At 35.2% G+C, this 19185-nt stretch overlaps 1 protein-coding gene across 13 annotated transcripts in view; it reads right to left on the bottom strand.

Annotated features, from left to right (window-relative positions):
- Window positions 1-19185, bottom strand: part of CEP128 (centrosomal protein 128) — a 187257-nt gene that overhangs the window by 32256 nt on the left and 135816 nt on the right. For 10 of the 13 annotated variants that reach the window (XM_060687362.2, XM_087873309.1, XM_087873293.1 and 7 more), the window contains exons 19-20: window positions 17118-17167; window positions 4729-4752 (exon numbers count right to left, since the gene is read on the bottom strand). In XM_060687362.2, coding sequence (XP_060543345.2) covers window positions 4729-4752; window positions 17118-17167 — 74 coding nt within the window. The remainder of the gene's footprint in view (window positions 1-4728; window positions 4753-17117; window positions 17168-19185) is intronic. The other 3 variants (XM_087873305.1, XM_087873308.1, XM_087873326.1) reach the window with 1 other exon arrangement.

Below are 19185 nucleotides of genomic sequence, written 5' to 3'. Positions count from 1 at the left end.
GCACCCAGAATTCATATCTGTGGTATGTATCATAACATGTGCAACATTCATTAATATGGAATCAGTCTCTTTACTCCCCTTTAACTGGTAGGGAACCATTCCCTAGTTCATAATGAAAGCCCAGAGAAATGCTACTGATGCTCATCACTGAACATTATTACTGAAGATTTGAGCCATAGAAGAACAAGAACCCAGAGGATCTCAACTCTGAGAATTCCTGGATTGTTCACTGGGTTGCTTTTAATTCAGTGTGGGTTGTCAGTTCCCATATATTATGCTGAACCTGTAGCTGTATATTTCATATGAATGATGCAACCTTGTCAGTCTATCATCCTTAGAACTGTAGGGCAGGAGTGCCAGTATCAAAATATTGTGGCTTCTGCTGTACAGTTCACAGAGATTGCTTGAGGGTTATTGGTCCTGATAGTTTCAATTAGAAGTTTCTTTCATTCGAAGTTCAGTTGAGAGGAAAGTTTCTTCCTGTTTTGGCGTGTTGTTGGACCCAAGAAGGAATAAACTATACAGAAGATCCCAAGACAAGCAAATTAATCTTTTTGAGGTTAGGAAAGGACAGTAGGATTAGTTTGGCAAAGTCACTACAAGAAGTTGCATCACTACTGAAACAAAAACAGCCAGGTCAAAATCAAAATGGAGAACTTCTAAGAAATTAGGAGGTCCAGTTCCCTTCAGGCTTATTTCCAAAGAAGTACCTACACATAGGAAAATCAATTTGTGCTTGTCTGGCAATAGTTTTGAAAATCAATTTTGCTCTTCTTGTCCAAACAGCAAGTAGAGCAAGTGACCATCAACAGGTAGTAATTTGAAATGACAAGCACATTTACAAAATAGCACTTAGATAAGGTGGGAAAATCTTTATGTTCAATGCCTAGATCTTGTCGCACCAATAATTCCTCCAATCTGTCTTGTTTTTATCTTCCTATTACAGAGACAACAGAAAATAAAATGAAGTATTAATATTCTGTTATCCTTAACAGAAAACATGGAAAATTTGCTGTAGTAGCTGACAAGGAACTGAGGATAGTGTGGTATATCAGCTGGGAACATATGCAGTTCAGGTGTATTTGTTACCCCAAACTTCTCACCTATAGAAAGCTCCCAATGGGCTTTAGCAGAAGTGCACAATCCATAAGTGTAATATGCAGAAATGATGATGAAGAATAAAAACTAACTTTTGTAGACCATGGACATTTTTTAAAACTTGGAAAAGTCTTGGGGTGCAGCTAAGTAATCCTTTAGGTGTAAACCAAAATATAAAGAAGCATGCCCATAATTTACAGTGACAGCAACAGACAGTTACTTATAACTTAGCTAGGAGCTGTAATGTTAAAGGCAATCCAAGAAAGATATATTTCAAAGTAACTGTGATTATACATCAAATATAACATCAGAGTGCCTATGTCCAGGTTCAAAACAATTCTTTAAAAGTTTCTGTCAATATGAAGCAGAATAAAAAAGAAAACATAGCAAAATTTCCTTCAAAAAGTTATGAACAAAATAACAGAGATGGAAGGGACACTGGAGATCTTCTAGTCCAACCCCCTGCTTGAGCAGACGATTCTGTAATATTTCAGACAAATGATTTTCCAAACTCTTCTTAAAAACCTCCAGCGATGGGGCACCGACAACTTCTGAAGGCAGAAGTTCCACTGATTAATTTTTCTAACAGTCAGGAAATTTCTTCTTATTTCTAGGTTGCTTCTCTCCTTCATTCGTTTCCATCCATTGCTTTTTGTCCTGCCTTCAGATGCCTTGTAGAATAGGTTGATCCCCTCTTCTTTGTGGCTGCCCCTCAAATACTGGAACACTGCAATCAACCATTCTTCATATGTTTCAGCCTCCATTCCCTAATCATCTTTGTTGCTCTTTTCTGCACTCTTTCTAGAGTTTCAACATTTTTTTAATATTGTGGCAACCAAAAGTGGATGCAATATTTCAACTGTGAACTTATCAAGACATTTTAAAGCGACACTAACATTTCACATGATCATGATTACATCCCTCTGTTAATGCAGTTTAGGCCTGCATTGGCTCACACTGCTGGCTCCTATTTAAATGGTTGTCCACTAGGACTCCTAGATCCCTCTTGCAGTTACTTTATTGAGCCAGATACCTGTGGCTCTATACCTGTGTATTTGGTTTTTCTTGCCCAAATTTAAAACCTTACTTTTCTCACCATTGAAATTCTTTTTGTTAGATAGGGCCCAGAATTCTGTCAAAATCCTTTTGTATCTTAAGCCTCTCTTCTGGAGTGTTGGCTATTTCTGCCAGTTTGGTGTCTCTGCAAATTTGATGTGTTCCCCTTCTATCCCCTCGCCTAAGTCATTTATGAAGACATTGAAGAGTACTGGTGGGTACCCCACTGCATACTTTCCTCCATGTCAAATCAGTTCCATTAAGGAACATTGAGTGTGGTTAGTCAGCCAGTTACTAATCCATCTGATGGTGATGCTATCTAACCAACATTGTTTTTTTATCTTATCAAGTAGTAGGTTGTGGTCTACTTTATCAAATACCTTACTGAAGACCAAGTCAATTATCTCCACAGCATTTTGCTGGTCCACTAATGTAGTCACTATGTTAAAGAATGAAATAAGGTTTGTCTGGCATGGTCTGTTATGGTCAAACACATGTTGGCTTCTGGTTATAACTTTGTTTGCCTCTAGGTGTTTGCAGATTAATTGCTTGATTATCTTTTCTAGGATCTTGCCAGGTATTGATGTCAGGCTGTTAGTCTGTAGTTCCTGGATCCATTTTTTTTCTCCTTTTCTGGAGATGGAAATCATGTCAGCTCTTTTCCAGTCCTCTAATAGTTCCCCAGTGCCTCAGGATCTTTGAAAGATATGGTTCAATGGTTCTGAGATCATATCTGCTAGTTCCTTCAGAAACTTGGGACATAATCCAACCCTGGGATGCATCCATTCAGCACACGGTAATTTGAACTCATCTGGAGTGGACAGGTGTTCTTTTACAATTTTCTTGCCTATTTTGTCTTGCATCGCTAACCTGTCTTTTACAGTACTGTTTTTGATAGGTTGAGCTATTTTTCCTTTTGCGTGAAGATAGACGCAAAGAATAAATTAAGCAGTTCCGCTCCCCCCCCGCTGCCCAGCACTTCCTTGCCATCTTCTCACTTTAATAGACCAATTGTTTAATTTTTTTGTTTTTTAAATGTTGAAAGAAACTTTTAAAATTATTTTTAACATTTGTTACAAGATCATTGCAAGCGAATAATGTAATTTGTTGCATTACTTTTACTACAGATAAACCTTGACTTCTGACCACAATTGGGCCAACATTTCTGTTGCTAAGTAAAACATTTGTTAAGTGAGGGTTAGGGTTAGAGTTGTTAAGTGAATCACTGCAGTTGTTAAGTTAGTAACATGGTTGTTAAATGAATCAGGTTTCCCCATTGACTCTGCTTGTCAGAATATTGCAAAAGGTGATGACTTGACCCTGGGACACTGCAATTGTCATAAATATGACAAGCATCTGAATTTTGATCAGGTGACCATGGGGATGCCGCAACAGTTGTAAGTGTGAAAAATGGTCATAAGTCACTTTTTTCAGTGACATTATAACTTTGAATGATCACTAAGTGAACTGTTATAAATCAAGGATTACCTGTATTTACTAATTTTACTATTTACTACTACTATTGATATGGCTGCATTTTAGTTTCAAGATTTTATGAATTAAATTTATTATTTACCGGATCCATTACAATCTGTCTTCTCTGCACTGTAGTAGTAAACCTGCCAATAATTCTATTTTTTTAAAAAAATTCCTAATATAAGGGTATCATTATAAATTAAACATGAGCACACTTGTACTTTATTCATTGTTCGGGAAGACAAAAAGATGAGCAATACCTAATCTGTCTCATACAAGAGTCTGAATAGCAGGTAACAACAAGATTGTACACACACTTGTTTCTGCAAGAACCTCTGTCTTGAAGGGAAAATGTAATTTGCTATTGCCAAACTCCAAAATGGATGTCCAAATAAAGTTTTTCATACCCCAATCAGTATAATTACTTAGGTCAACAACTTCAGTTTCCCAAAGGCAATATATATATAATTGCTAAGAATATTAAAAACTAAGCACACTCATCATTTTCAAGTATAAACAGTTTACATTTTTAATTGACCTTTAAAGTATGGATGACTTCACCAATTTAGTTCCATATTAAGTGATCTCATGTGGATGTCCTGTGTTTTTGTACATATTGTTTGGTTTATCACAGCTAACTGGCAAGAGACAATCTGGTGTAATGTTTAAGGCACAAGATTAGAAACCAGAAGATCATGAATTCTAGTCTTACCTTAGAAACAAAACCAGTCAGGTGACTTTGGGCCGGTCCTTCTTCTCTCAGCCCTAGAAAGCAGGCAATGGCCAACCACTTCCAAAATCTTGTCAAAAAAATTTCAGGGACTACTCCAGGCAGTGACCATTAGGATCAACAATAACCTGAAGGCATGCATGCATGTGTACACTCATGTATACCCACACAACTAGCAATAACTCTACCTTTTAGAAATTGATTCACAGTTTGTAAAACCGTGACCACAGTTTATAAAACTGTGATCTGGATGACTGAGAATCTCCATAGACAGTTTTAGACAACTAATTTAATATTCCACATATATTATCTTTTAACAAAAAGAAGAAAAATCTTACTTAAAAGTAATTCATGAGAATACAACTTACTGTTTCAAATGCTGTTATTCGCTCCTGTATTGAAAGGAAGCAATGAGAAAGTATAGTAAGATCGTGATCAAGATCAATCAAAGACATAAATGTAGTAACAGAATAACAGAGTTTGAAGGGACCTTGGAGGCAGTGATGAAATCCAATTTTTTTTACTACCGGTTCTGTGGGTGTGGCTTGGTAGGCTTGGTGTGGCTTGGTGGGCGTGGCTTGGTGGGCATGGCAGGGGAACGATATTGCAAAATCTCCATTCCCACCCCATTCCAGGGAAAGGATATTGCAAAATCTCCATTCCCACCCCACTCTGGGCCCAACCAGAGGTGGTATTTGCCAGTTCTCTGAACTACTCAAAATTTCCGCTACTGGTTCTCCGAACTACTCAAAATTTCCTCTACCGGTTCTCCAGAACATGTCAGAACCTGCTGGATTTCACCCCTGGGTGGAGGTCCTCTTCCCTGCTTAGGCAGGAAACCCTACACCACTTCAGACCAATGGTTATCCAATATCTTCTTAAAAACTTCCAGTGTTGGAGCATTCACAACTTCTGGAGGCAAGTTGTTCCACTGATTAATAGTACATCCTTCAAATCTTAGTAAAGGATATGCCCACATAGCATTGCTGTTTTTATTATTAAATTATATTACTGCATTTGTATTTGTTTTATTTTACTAATCATAGTATTAATTATAATTTAAATATTAACTATAGTATTTGAATACAGTACTATACAATGAGAATAATCCAGTCCTCCTTTCAGAGCAACAATGGGATAGAAATAAAACATGTTTTACTTAGTGGAAATTATTGGTTTCATGCTCTATATATTAAAGTATTTCTATTCATCGTTTTAAAGTTAATTACCACTTCTATGTATGTGAAACAGACATTTTAAGCTCATTTTCTTTTCAGAATCATGTTTCTTTGTTGCCTATACAACCTTCTGCTACAGGTTCATAATACCCTTATTTAAAGAATTGGCTTAGGTCATTCTACTCAAAGAGAAGCTGGCAACACCAGCCCAATCATTTTTTTCATGAAAGCCTTATACTGTATAATTATTTATATGATCATGATAGCAAATATGTCCAAAGATAAAAAAGCAGTATTGCTGCCAGAGAATTTGGTGTGAATTGTTGAAATGCTTGGCATTACCATCTATATAAGCCAAAGATAAGCCAATTTGAAGGTGTTTAGGATGACATGAAGGATATTGAAGGAAAAGATGTATAGTTAATGGCTATGCAAAATATATATTTTAATTTTGGACTGATGACAAACATAGGCAGAACAGGTGATATTTACCAACTACATATTTTACATTCTAGCTTTTATCATGAGATAGGAAAGATTGCTAAATTATTTTCCCAAGCCTGTACATTATTTAAATAGCTGAAAAAATCAGTACATTTATATTGAGCTTAGTTAAGTATGCATAGATTTGGGGTACTATGGTGCATTGATCTCATTCAAGGTCCTGTTGATGTTGAAGCTATGTAAGGTAGTCATGAAAAACATAGAATTTCTAAATATTTGGGGGGGGGGGTTGTTTGTGTTTTTTTGTTTTGAGGAAAAGCTAATTTCTTATTCAGCACTCAAAATTTATCTTTAGGGAAATACCACATTTCTTTGGTTAGAAAAAGGTAAAACCAGCAAGCCATGAACAAGTTGTTTAATATTGAATCTTTTCATGCAACTATATTATTGAAGGCACAGCTCTAAAAGTTCCAATTACTACATAATGAAACCTAATAAGACAAATTGTTTTTAACAAATGAAAAATAGAACCAATTAGCAGATTGGGAAGGTAAAAATGTCAGTTGCCACTATGTTGTACCCTACTTGAATTCTTTTAATATTTAATGCTTCACAGCATCATGTTAAATCAAATATTTGACCATATTCATTCTGCAAATATGACATGCAATTCAATTGATATAAATGCTGTTCAAAAATGAATGGAATTAATATGCATAAGTGATTTGCAATCTACAATAAGGTAAGGCACAGCACCTTTCTGCTTCTAGTTAAACCAGCCATTTTGTTTCATATAAAAATAAGAGTGTACATAGAAGTACAAAACCTTTAGTTGGTGAAATATAGCCATTCACAAGTCCTTATAATTCCCTAAAAGTATTTTTTTTTAAAAAATAATCAATATTCCCTTCAACAATATTGGAGTAATCTGTGAACTTTTGTCTATTCAAGAGACTTCATTTATAGTGCACAACATGACAAAACTTAACCATTCTTGATATATTAGATCTTTAAATGGAGATTCATGTCATTCATTCATTCATTCATTCACCCATTTAAATCTACACCTTTTCCAATTTTATTTTTAAATGACCTGCAACATCCCATGGATGTTGATTATACTCAAGCATTATGCAGTGAAACTGTTAGATACTCAAAAGTGGAATGCTTTGTTACTACTCACAATAAAGCAATAGTTGGTGAAGATAATGGAACTTGTGGAGATGGCTAAATTAACTTTTTTGATTGGAGAGAAAACAATTATATACATTTATGGTTGACTAGAACCCCGTTATAGACCTTTTGCAAATGTAGTTATGGTTTGTGGTTTTGATGGTTAGGAAAACTGGATAATAGAAAAGTAAGCTTTCCTTTGTAATCATAATATACTGTGTAATTGTACTTATATTTTCTGCAAAGGACTTTGGCAGCGTCTTCATATTTATTTTTATTCCTTTTGTGCTTTTGCTTTTTTCTTCTACTTTTCTTTCTGGCTTAACTTTTTATTAGTTCACGTTAGTTTTCATGATTTTTCTAAAACTTTCAATAAAATTTTATATTAAAAAGCAAGCTCAAGCATTATTGGACTATTTCTCTCCCCCCCCCCACTTCCTTAAGTTGGATCCCCCCCTGCAGTAGTATATGATTTTGATTAGTGAATAAAAGAAGCAGAACATAATAAGAATTGGCTAAATGAACAAGGATTGGACAATGCTTGGGAAAAACTATACAATTTCAGAGTGTATGAATGAACATGGATGCCAATATGATTCATATGAAAATTTAAGACATTTTATGACCCACATGGGTCTTATCCATCTACACAAATCCATGGAAGAGCTCAACAGCATTTACTTACAATAACATATTAATAAATAAACCTATAAAACTGTCCTACATTAAATATACTAAGATGATATACTACATTAGTACAAAGATGTACTGTTTGTTTTAAAAGTTTGCTCAGTTCCTCAGTAATGAAGCAATATCAGCTACTGTGTCTAATATGTCTACTGACTTTACCTCCTATCATAATTATCCAATTGTGTGGTTCCTAATAAGTGTGTTAGCCTTAAAATTTTTGTATACATTCAGAATGATTAAATGACATAATGCTGTTAGGTCTGTATCATTCAGTATTAAACTGAGGTAAAACATGTCTAGATGGTTCCATATATATAATGCCTCCACAGAGAATAGAATATCAGAGATAATGCTGGATTATATTCTGTCAAGTACTATTTTCTGGACTCTGAAAAAATATTTTCCAAAAGATAATTTATATTTGCAACAGACAATTGCAATCTGAATACAGGTAGTCCTCGACTTAACAACCATTCATTTAGTTACCTTTTGAAGTTACAACTGCACTGAAAAAAGTGACTTATGACCGGTTTTCACACTTACAACCATTGCTGCACCCCCATGGTCACACAATTAAAATTCAGATGCTTGGCAACTGACATAGATTTATGACTGTTGCAGTGTCCCGGGGTCATGCAATCACCTTTTGCGAACCTCTGACAAGCAAAGTCAATGGGGAAGCCAGATTCACGTTAAGTTACTAACTTAACAACTGCAGTGAATCACTTAACAACTGTGGCAAGAAAGGTTATAAAATGGGGCAAAATTCACTTAACAACTGTCTTACTTAGCAACAGAAATTGTGGACTCAATTGTGGTCATAAGTAACAGTAACAGAGCTGGAAGGGACCTTAGAGGTCATCTAGTTCAACCCCCTGCTCACGCAGGAGACCGGTACTAGGGATTCGACAGTAGTAGACAGTTCTCAATATGAAAGTACATGTCAGCTTTGGAAGCCATATTAGGCCGGAAGCTTCCATGCTGCCACCTTCTCATATGTGGGAAATGCTTGCTTCCGTGTCTTTACTTGGAGTTGGGGTTTTCTGGAACGCTGACATTACATATGTGCCTGTGTTTATGTTTTTAATATATGTGCAGGAACATAATTTTCATTTCACACACACACACTGCAGCAGAAGATAGAGAAACTGTTTTAGTTAAAAAGTCTTTCATGAGAAGTGGGAGAAACTAATTGGACAGAATCAATTCCTCTCCCCACCAATCCCACTCATTCCTGAATGAAACTTTCACAAATGTCAAGCACTCTAACTCTTTTTATAACTGGACAACAACAAAACATTCTATTTGTAGAATTCCAGAACTGGAAAGGATCTTTTAGGCTTCCACAGTATAGAAATTAAATACCCCAACTAAACCCTGTCCAGACTCTGCTTGAACACATCCAGCAAATGAGAGCCCTCCAACTTCCTTAGTAGCTACTTTCTCTGTCAAGCTAGTTTTATCATTCCTTAAAGCCACAGAATTTAAGAAAACAATCTAGGACAATTATTCTGTATGCTACAATGCTACAATACAGAAAACGACCTTCTTCTGTGTGACATTCTAAATTATTTTGCTACCAAGTCATGTCTCCTTGTTTTTTTTCTCTTTTCAAAATAAAGCAGAACTAGTTTCTTCAATTGTTCCTTACAGGAACAATTACTTACCCTTACTCTTTCTATAGACCCTCTATAGATTCCTCTAGGGCTTATACCACTTTCCAAATGGGAAGTACACCATTGGTAAGAAGAAGCATCAAAATATTGCAAAATATTTACTGTACGTTGTCATTTGTTTAAATGATGCAGAGCAATGCCTTCTTGGAAGATTCTCTTGCAATGTCATAAACCGAATCAACAAGCTAAAAAAATTAACAGAAAATCTGAGTTGAATTTGATTGAAGTTCAAGCTAAATTTTGCTTGGACTTAACTGTAATGTTGAGGAAGAAAGAATATTTGTTCTTATACTAATTATGCCATATATTCTAAATGAAGGAAAATATGATTTTTTTTCCCTCTTTGTCTCCCTCAAAATTTCATCTTGGTTGACAATAATACATCCAAAAGAAAAGTGGCTTTTTAAAACAATCAATTGGTCATCCCAAGTAATCCATGTTACTCTTTTCCTGAAAAACATAAGCAGGCAAAAATTGTGGGATCCAGAAGAGAATTCAAGCACCCTCTGCTGGCTTCTTTCTGTGCTATCAGAGATAACTTCAGTGCCATTTGACAGGAATGTGTTGCTTTTCAAAAAAATTTGCTTCTCAAAGAATAACTCTATCTAGGTTTCATCCACCTCTAGAACATTAATGATAGTTTATACAGAACTGTTAAAAGACATCCCCCTAAGGGGACTGTTAAAACTTTAGGGGGACAAGTAAAATTTCTTGAGAATTTGAAGTGATAGAAAAATTGAAATACATACAGTGTTTCTTTTCTTAATTACCCTCTGTAGTTAAAAAAATTATCTTGTAGGTAAAAAGTGATTTATAAAATGTGTCATGTATAACTTGATTTCCTTATATAAATATGTTTTGATATGCAGTACAAAAATGAAAAGTACTTTTTTCAGTTAATGATTACAAATTTATTGATTGAATTTAATAGTTTGTTCTCTGCTTGTTTCTACTCAATCATCTGTCTGTTAAATTTTGTATTTATATGTTTTATTTTATGGCTGTTCACCGCCCTGAGTCCTTCGGGAGTAGGGTGGTATACAAATTTAATAAAATAAATAAATAAATAATAAATAGTTAATTTCTTGGTATAAACATTTCCACAAAATGATCAACAGCTTTTTCATCTTATCCTTTCAAAAAAAATAGAAATATTTTGTAATTCATTTTTAATATTTTAAGGAGAAAAAATGAACTTAAACAAATCATTTTCCCTGTACATTTGTTTGTTTACTCTTGCTCATATCCAACTTCAATCATCATAATTGGAAAATCGTACAGAGAAAGAAATATATAAAAACAGTTTAAAACAATGATATAATAATTTTTTCTATGTTTTTCTTTCACAATACTAGCAACAAAGAGCACAGTATTGAATATAAGACATTACTTGAGTCATATTTCCCCAGTGTGGTGCCATTCATTTGTGTGGGAACTGCATTTCCCAGACAGCACAGACTTTAGTTGGAAATCCCAGCCAGCACAGACTTTAGCTGGAAATCCAGGACAATGCCGAGGCCAATATAACATCTTGAGGTCACTTAACAGAGTAAGGCTACTCTAAACTGTCAACATCTGGCCCAAAAACACAATAGGTGAAAATGTGATATGGCCTTTCTTATATACCTGAAAAAGGAAGTTTTTAACAGCAATGAATGTGGTTATAGTATCATCAGACAGTTTCTGAGAAGATCCATCCCAACAGTAGTTCTTTGACTGCTTAATTGGAGATGTTCAAAATTGACTTTTAAGCAGTCTTTATATAAAATATGGGTTTTCAGCAAAAATACTTCAAATTGTCCCTCTCTGAGCATGGTTATAAATCTTATGTGATTGAGCTGCACTCTTGGCTTTGTGGCTCATTTGCCTCCTGTCTTCCACTAGGGAATGACACTGAAGAGCACCAAAATATTTTATTTTGGGGGCACAATGTTCTACTTTTATTCATGGCAACACTACCCTTATTATCCCAATGAACTGAAGTGCCATTGAAAATCTGTATTTGTTCTATATGGTGATCACAAACCAAGTAAGTTGTTGTATTTTCACAGGTGTACAAATTATCCTCTGAGCATCCTATTTGCAGGTTTTATTTTGCTATAAATTTGAGCTTAAAATTCAGTTGCTCAGTTCTGAGAAAGCAAAGTAATAAAACTTAATGATCACTGAAACTTAAATAAAAACGGTGTGCTTTAATAAGTTGAAGTTCTTTTATTCTCCTGAGACCTTACAGTGTAGTAAATTAAGAACTGCTCTCCTAATTGGCTGAATAACTCTACTTACCCTTTGGTGGCATGGTGAACACTAGCATTATAGGGCAAAACTCATTTTATCTTGCCTACAATCAGTGAAAGTAGATATTAAAAGATTCATTATTCATTCAACTTAGACAATGTAAGATTGTTCTTTTCACAGAATACCTTTTCCAAATTTGTATAGTTTGTGGGTTTCAAATTATAATTAATGGATATTCATCTTCAAAAGTCTCTGGGCTTGAACCGAAAAAGTTTTCTCCTTGGCACTTGGTTCAAATTTACTTTTTTTTCTTGGCAGTTAGGACAAAATGTTCCAACTAGACTCTGCTGCAGTGAATCCTCTTCACCAAACAGTGAAACTGCACTAACAACATTTGGCTGTACCTATCCTAAATATTGTTAATATGTCAGAGATCCACTTTACTTCATGTTGCATTGACAAGGAAATGGGATTTGCCTTCCCCATATTTACCACTTACAGTTGTGGCTATATTTTATGTATTTATTTAAGTTATTTGTGTCCTACACTTCAGCAAGAAAGTGTGTTTTAAACTCAGCAGAATTTATGTGGAAAAGCATGGAAGTATTTATTTTTTTATTTATTTTAAATTTATATACCTTCTTTAAGTAGCCTTAAAGAAGGAAATGAATAGCTGTAAATCCCATCTTAGCTCTGAATGGGAGGAAAGAGAAAGGAACTGTAGAATGCTTCACCTTGGTTCTATTTGGTTTAAGTGGGGGAAGAAAACTGTTAAGGTTTCAAGATTCTGTTATCTTATAGAGTTACAATAGTTCTTGTGATGTCTGTTTCCTGACTTGGTCTACCTCACAGAGCTGCCAATTACTTAACAAACAGTGAAGGAAACAGCCTTTGTCCTTGGAATTTTCTTCTTAAGAAACATGTTATAAAAGGTAAAAGTGGTATAAGTGGAAAAGAAAAACAAGAACCTTTAGATACAATTTTTGAAGTTATTGAATAAAGATCTTAGTTTCTTTTCTCATATCTGATGGATGACTATTAAAGGGGAATGGAGTAGATTTATCCCCTTCTACCAATATTCTGCATCTGAACATTAATGCCGGACCTCAGTCTTCTAACAACAACAATTCCTGCAAGACTGAAGTCCACCCATCCTTAAACAATAAAAATACCAACAAAAACACATTCTACAATCTCTGTGGAGTCCTTGGTGCTCTCTAATCTTGGTTGTTTGCTTGGATTACATAAAGACAGTTGTTTGCTTGAATTACCGAGGAGAAAACCACAGGGCCACTATGCTACTATAGATAAATAGGGAGCAACTCCCACATTCTCTAGCACCGATGATGTTATGTAGTTGGGTAATAAAACATCTGTAAGCAAGCAACCAAGCACCAAGGACTGCACTGTTCAAACCAGAGCTACACACAATATATTTTCTTGGAACAACTCCTGTGTTCAAGTTGTAAGATTCAAGACTACGGTACCAACACCTGAAATTAGCACATTAGCTCTTATATTTGCAATGTTATGACTGCACATAATCTTGTATACGTAGCTCAATAAATACATGCTTAATCTATACACAACACAAAAAAAAATACATTATATATCCTTGTAGTTTGAGTGACCTTGAGTCAGTCAGTCAGTCAGTCAGTCAGTCAGTCAGTCAGTCAGTCTGTCTGATTTAGAAGTTAGAAAGAATAACATTATGACTATATACTGAAATGGAGAAAGCTAAACACCACTGCAGCTTACATTGCTTCCAAAGTTTGGGAAGTAATTATAGTGGCTGCATCCAGTGTTCATAAGACCTCAGAGGGAAGTCTGAATACAGTTCTGGGTAAGAGGTCTGTTAATAGCTTGGAAGAGATTCAGAAAATAACTTTGTGTATAATAAATTATCTAGGAGACAGATCACACCAAAGAAAAGAGACAGCTTATGAAAATCACATTGAAATGGGATAGTTTATCCTCTTTTAATTTTTAAAAGTATCAATTTAAAGATAATAAATAATAATAAAGATAAAGATAATAAAGTTTCCCCCCCCTAGCTCCCTACAGACCACAACCTACTTCTTGGTAAGCTAAAAAAATGTGGGATAGACAGCATCACCACCAGATGGATTTATAACCAGCTGACAAACCTTACTCAATGAGTATGTCCCAAAGGAGACTGAAAATCTCCATAGACTTTACTTTTACTTAATGAGTAGTCCTTATGGTACTACATGTACATGGAGGGAAGTAAGCCATGGGGTAGCACAAGGTTCCGTCTTAGGCCCAGTATTCTTTAATATCTTCATAAATGACTTAGATGAGGGAATATAAAGGGAACTCATCAAATTTGCAGATAACACTAAACTGGCAGGAATACCCCAGAAGACAAAGTCAGGATCCAAAAAGATCTTGACAGACTTGAACAATGGGCCCTAGCCAACAAAATGAAATTTAATGTAGAGAAAAGCAAGGTTTTGCATCTGGGCAGAAAAAGCCAAAGGTACAAGTATAGATTGCTTGAATACAACTTCAACTATGTTGATACATATAAGTCAACGGAAAGAAAAAAATTGATTACTGAATTTCTCAATTTACAATTCAGCCTTTACCAATACATTTTACTAATGTGTAAGAAAATGCAAAGAGTTAAAATGTAACCTTTATACAGCTATAAGAGAAATAAATATAGAAACTTGCTAAAAAGAGTGATTTTGAAAGCAAAAACAATCTTCTAGATTTATTAAAAAATGCTATGGAAATGTATACCTAATTTTTTCTTACTGCCAGAAAACAGTGTATTAATATTATATTCCTATATTTTAAAGAAATGATTTTTGGTTTTTTTTTTCTTCAGAAGAATGTTGTCTGTTCGGTTCTTAACATTTCCACATAAAACAATCTTATCAATATGTGTGTGTGTGTTTGTTTGTGTGTGTGTCTGTGTGTGCAAATGTTTGTGAATTTCAAAAATAAACAAATTACATACAGCTTTGGTTATGTGTGTGGGAGGTGGGGACGGAATCTCTTTCTGCTGATGGGCTGGATCCATTACCCAAAGGCCGTAGGAAAACATAACCTAAATTTCAATTGTGGTCTCAGATATAGATCAAACAACAGCAAACTCTAAAAACACATGGGAAATGCTACAAGCTGCTTAAGTTGGCTTTATTATATAATTATTGGCTTCCAACCAGAAACCAATACCCACCCAGTCCAAGTGCTGAGCCATCATTGTCAAACCACAATGAAACACTTTGTGAAACAAGTAGTTTGGGATAGTCATAGCTTAATCTGTAAAGGTTAAAAGGTAGGATGTGGGGAAGTACCATCTAGCTCAGACATGTTCTTTTAAAAGGTATCATTAGGCTCTTAGGCTAGGGAATTAAACCTGGGCTTAGAAATATTCAGATAACTAATGTAATCCTGGGTTTTTGGTTCCAAGTAGCATATATTAAGACATGACCTTTGGACTGGAGGGGTACAGGGGTTACATTATATCACTAAGCCTTACAGTCTATCTCCTATTAATAGGCATCACAGTACAGTCAGTGGTGGGATTCAGCCGGTTCGCACCGAACCTGTTAACTTTTTGCATAGTTCGGTGAACCAGTTGTTCCCACCATTGGTTGGCCCCGCCCTGCCCACCGGGGTTGCCCTTCAGGATGGGGAGGCTGCAGGAGCATGACTGGAGCCGAGTTGATCAGCTGGAAGGCAGCAATGGACTGGCTGCCCCGATCAGCTGGGAGGTTGATCAGTCAGTTCAGTCGGATCTTCAAACTTTGTGAGATTTTTTCTCCAAGAAGTTGGAAGGTCCGACTGAACTTTTTTAAAATTGGTAGTCAAATGATCTTCTTTTGTTGCCCTGCAGCAGGAGAACGGAGCTGGAAAGCAGGTTAGTGAGGGAATGGTGGTTGCTGTGGAATGGGGTGGAAGTGAGGATTTTGCATTATCTTTGCTCTGGGATGGGATGGAAATGAGGATTTGCATTATGATTGTTTATGAGCAAGTAAGAACCAGTAAAAATCCCTCTCTGTATGTCAGTGTTTTTCAGTCTTGACAAGTTTAAGATGGCCAAACTTCATGCTGCCTTGGGAATTCTGGGAATTGAATGCACCTTAAAGTTGCCAAAGTTGAGAAGCATGGGTACTAGAGTTTAGGATTTTCCATTCCTGTTTTATTTAGAGTTTAGTGCAATTAAATAAATCAATTGGGGTTTCCTTAACAAATAGTGATTAAACTGATATGAACCATTACTGGACTTTTTGTGAGAAACTGAAATTAAAAGTTGATCTTGGCTTTGATGATTAGATATGGGATTATGGAAATAATGTAGACAAATGTTAATCTTAGAGTAAGAGTTTGATATATTTTTTACTTATATCTGTACCAAAGAAAATTGGAAGTCATTATTTTTCAATTTCCCTTCTTTTCCTCTTTCTTACACTTTCACTCTTTTTCTTTCCTGAGGCCTTTCTTTTTTTCAAATCTGTTTTTTATTTGTTTATCCCTTAGCTTTGTATTTTATTTTATTTTTTTTGATGTATGAAGGATCAAATACTCAGCCATTATAATTCTACATTCCTTACAGAAATCATATCAAAATTTAGAATGAAATCCACTGGGAGCCATCTCATATAAGGCAGGCTCTGAGTCCCTCTAACCAAAAAGTATTTATCGATAGAAGAGAATATTTGTACCTCAGGGTTGAACTGTGGGGTCCTTGGTGCTCTCTGAGCTTGATGGTTTTCTTGCAGATGTTTCATTACCAAACTAGGTAATATCATCAATACTAGAAGGGAGTGGAGTTTGCTCTTATTTTCATATACTAGTGGCTTACCCTGTCAGTGTTGATCGGTTGCTTCATAAACAGTATTTTGATTGGTGCCAGATCTCTATAGCCTCAGGCACAAAAGGGCTATTCTGCACCCCTCCCTCAAATGTTCTTTAAAATACAGTTTTCCAGCATTCCTTTAGGAACCTCCAACATGCAAACTGTGGTTACTCATTCTAAAATGAATCCTCTTTACCTCGAGCTTCAAAATTTGCTGTTTGCTGGGAAGATGTATAGCTAAAAGTCTACATTTAGTGTACATCTGACTTTGGGGATATTTCTTCATAACCAAACAAAAGTGTATTTTCTGTGCAGTTCACACTCCTTGCTCACTGGATCTGGATGTCACAAAGCAAAGCCCACATTTTGTAATTAACCCCCGCGCCCCATTTTGACTGGCAGAGTGCTGCAGGAGGCTGAGTGCTGTCACACCCCTTGGCTACGCCCACCCAGCCAGTCATTAGGGCAGAGAATCAGTTGTTAAATTATTTGAATCCCACCACTGAGTACAGTCCAATTAATGAAAATACCTGAAGTGTACATATTTCTTCTTCCTTCCTGATAGTCTTTTCCAGTAGATCTGTATAAAAATAAAAAATAAAACATTTTAGGATGAGGCTAAGAATACGCATTATGACTTGATAATGCTACTGATTTACTTACTCACAAACTAAAAGCATTTTGGAACGCAACCACACAATCTCAGGAGAATAACTCAAAAATACTAATAGAATAATATCAAATCAGTGACACCTGATGCACTATGCCATTTATAAATAGATGTTTTCATATTGGTAGGTTATATGTACAATACTGCACTTATTTGCTGAGCATTAGACAGTAGTAATAAGTGACACATCTTGTTCTTCCTTTTATACCACTGTGAGGTCCTAACAATTCAGCTCATTCATTTAAAAGCCAGTGTAGGCTAACACCCAGTTTTAGTTGGGAGATTTCGTCTCAATCTCTTTCTATAAACAGTAATCAAATCGTCAATTTTTCCACTGAAAATCTTGTTTCATGCCTGACACAATTGTATCAATATGCTTCCTGAGTTATAATTTTAATTTACTCACACATTCACACCCATGAATAAAAACATAGTGTCACTTTTAGTCATGGATTTGAATTATTCATGCGGTTAAAGAGGTGAAATTGAATTGGACATTTAGAGATTTTAATTTCTTTTTCATGAGTTTTTGTAGAACTAGTTCTTGAAAGACTATTGGCTTCTCACATGTTGAATATCCTTTAAGCAATTGTTCTTTAATTGAAGTCAATCAATTAATCAGAACTTTTCTCTTATCTGAGTTGCAACTGCCACAAAAAGCAGCATCTAGCATCCAGAACTCTATGCTCAAGGTACTAACATACTGTATTTCCCCATTCAAGCCCATGTCTTCCTTTAGTTCCTATTTGTTCTGACATCATATAAGTAGATGAATTTTTAGTCTAAAGAATAAGTACATATTTTGGTTTAATCAGAAATGAAAACAACAGCTAATCTGCTAATGAATTTTGTTAAAGTACTATGATTATATTTGGGAAAGCCTTGATTCTACACAATTTGGGAATAGTAAAGACATGCATTGAGATAGTATGTTAAGCTTATTCCTTTGAATCAAAGAGGAACTTTCCTTGTTAGCAAGGAGGTTATTGTATATGAAATGGAAGAGAAAGATGAGGACATTTTAAAAAATACAATAGATGCTTCTTAGGTTACAAATCTGGATTGTTTGAATTTACAGGTTTACAAATAAGAGATAGGGAAGATGTTTCTGAATAGCTAAATCCTACTGAATTTAAAGAACAAAGAAACAGTTTTAGCTTTGGTGCATCTCTATGATTGGCCAAAGTAACAAATTATTGAGAGACTTATTACTTTATTTACTTGAAAGGAAGTATAACCTGAACTCAACACAACATACAGCATGGGGAAAAAAACAGAAAACAAATTATGAACACAGAAGAAAATGTTTGCTTATTCCATTTGAAAATAAAACCTACAATAAATGTATGCACATGACACACTTGGTGTGTCTGTGTGTGCGCCCACAACCATGTGCCTGCATACTCAGAGTCGTTGATAATTGGACAGCATGCAAGTTTAATAAATTGTTGATATCCCTGGATGTACATATGCAGCTATAAATAAAAATGTTCTGTCATACTGAGCCTTGACACAAATGAACATTAAAATATGTAATTTTACATGCATTGACTATTACTGTAGAGAGAAGGTACAGCCTCCTGTATGGTTGCATGAGTAAATTTTACATCTTTACCAAAGTGATGGACAAGGTCCCTAAAAAGATATTGTAATGAGAAAACATTCAAAATCCTTGGCCACAATGCTGGACAAATGTGTTCCATAACCACATTACAGTGAATGTAAATACTATAATCAGAGAACAAATTCACTGCAGACCTATGTGATATTTCACTTAAGATATTTAAGGAAGCATAGTCTATATGTAAGACTGAGTTCTGAGTTCTTGTTTTTTTTCATATTGGGGTCAAGGTATTTATTCAGACAGGAAATGCTGAATGACAGCATCTTTTTCCTTTGCTGTATCCTTTTTCATTCTTTATAAAATA

The sequence above is a fragment of the Pantherophis guttatus genome, chromosome 1 (assembly GCF_059756535.1).
Source record: "Pantherophis guttatus breed Tessera chromosome 1, ASM5975653v1, whole genome shotgun sequence".
Classification (NCBI taxonomy): Eukaryota; Metazoa; Chordata; class Lepidosauria; order Squamata; family Colubridae; genus Pantherophis; species Pantherophis guttatus.
Note: the sequence above shows the minus strand (reverse complement) of the source record. Positions and strands in the feature narration are given on the sequence as shown.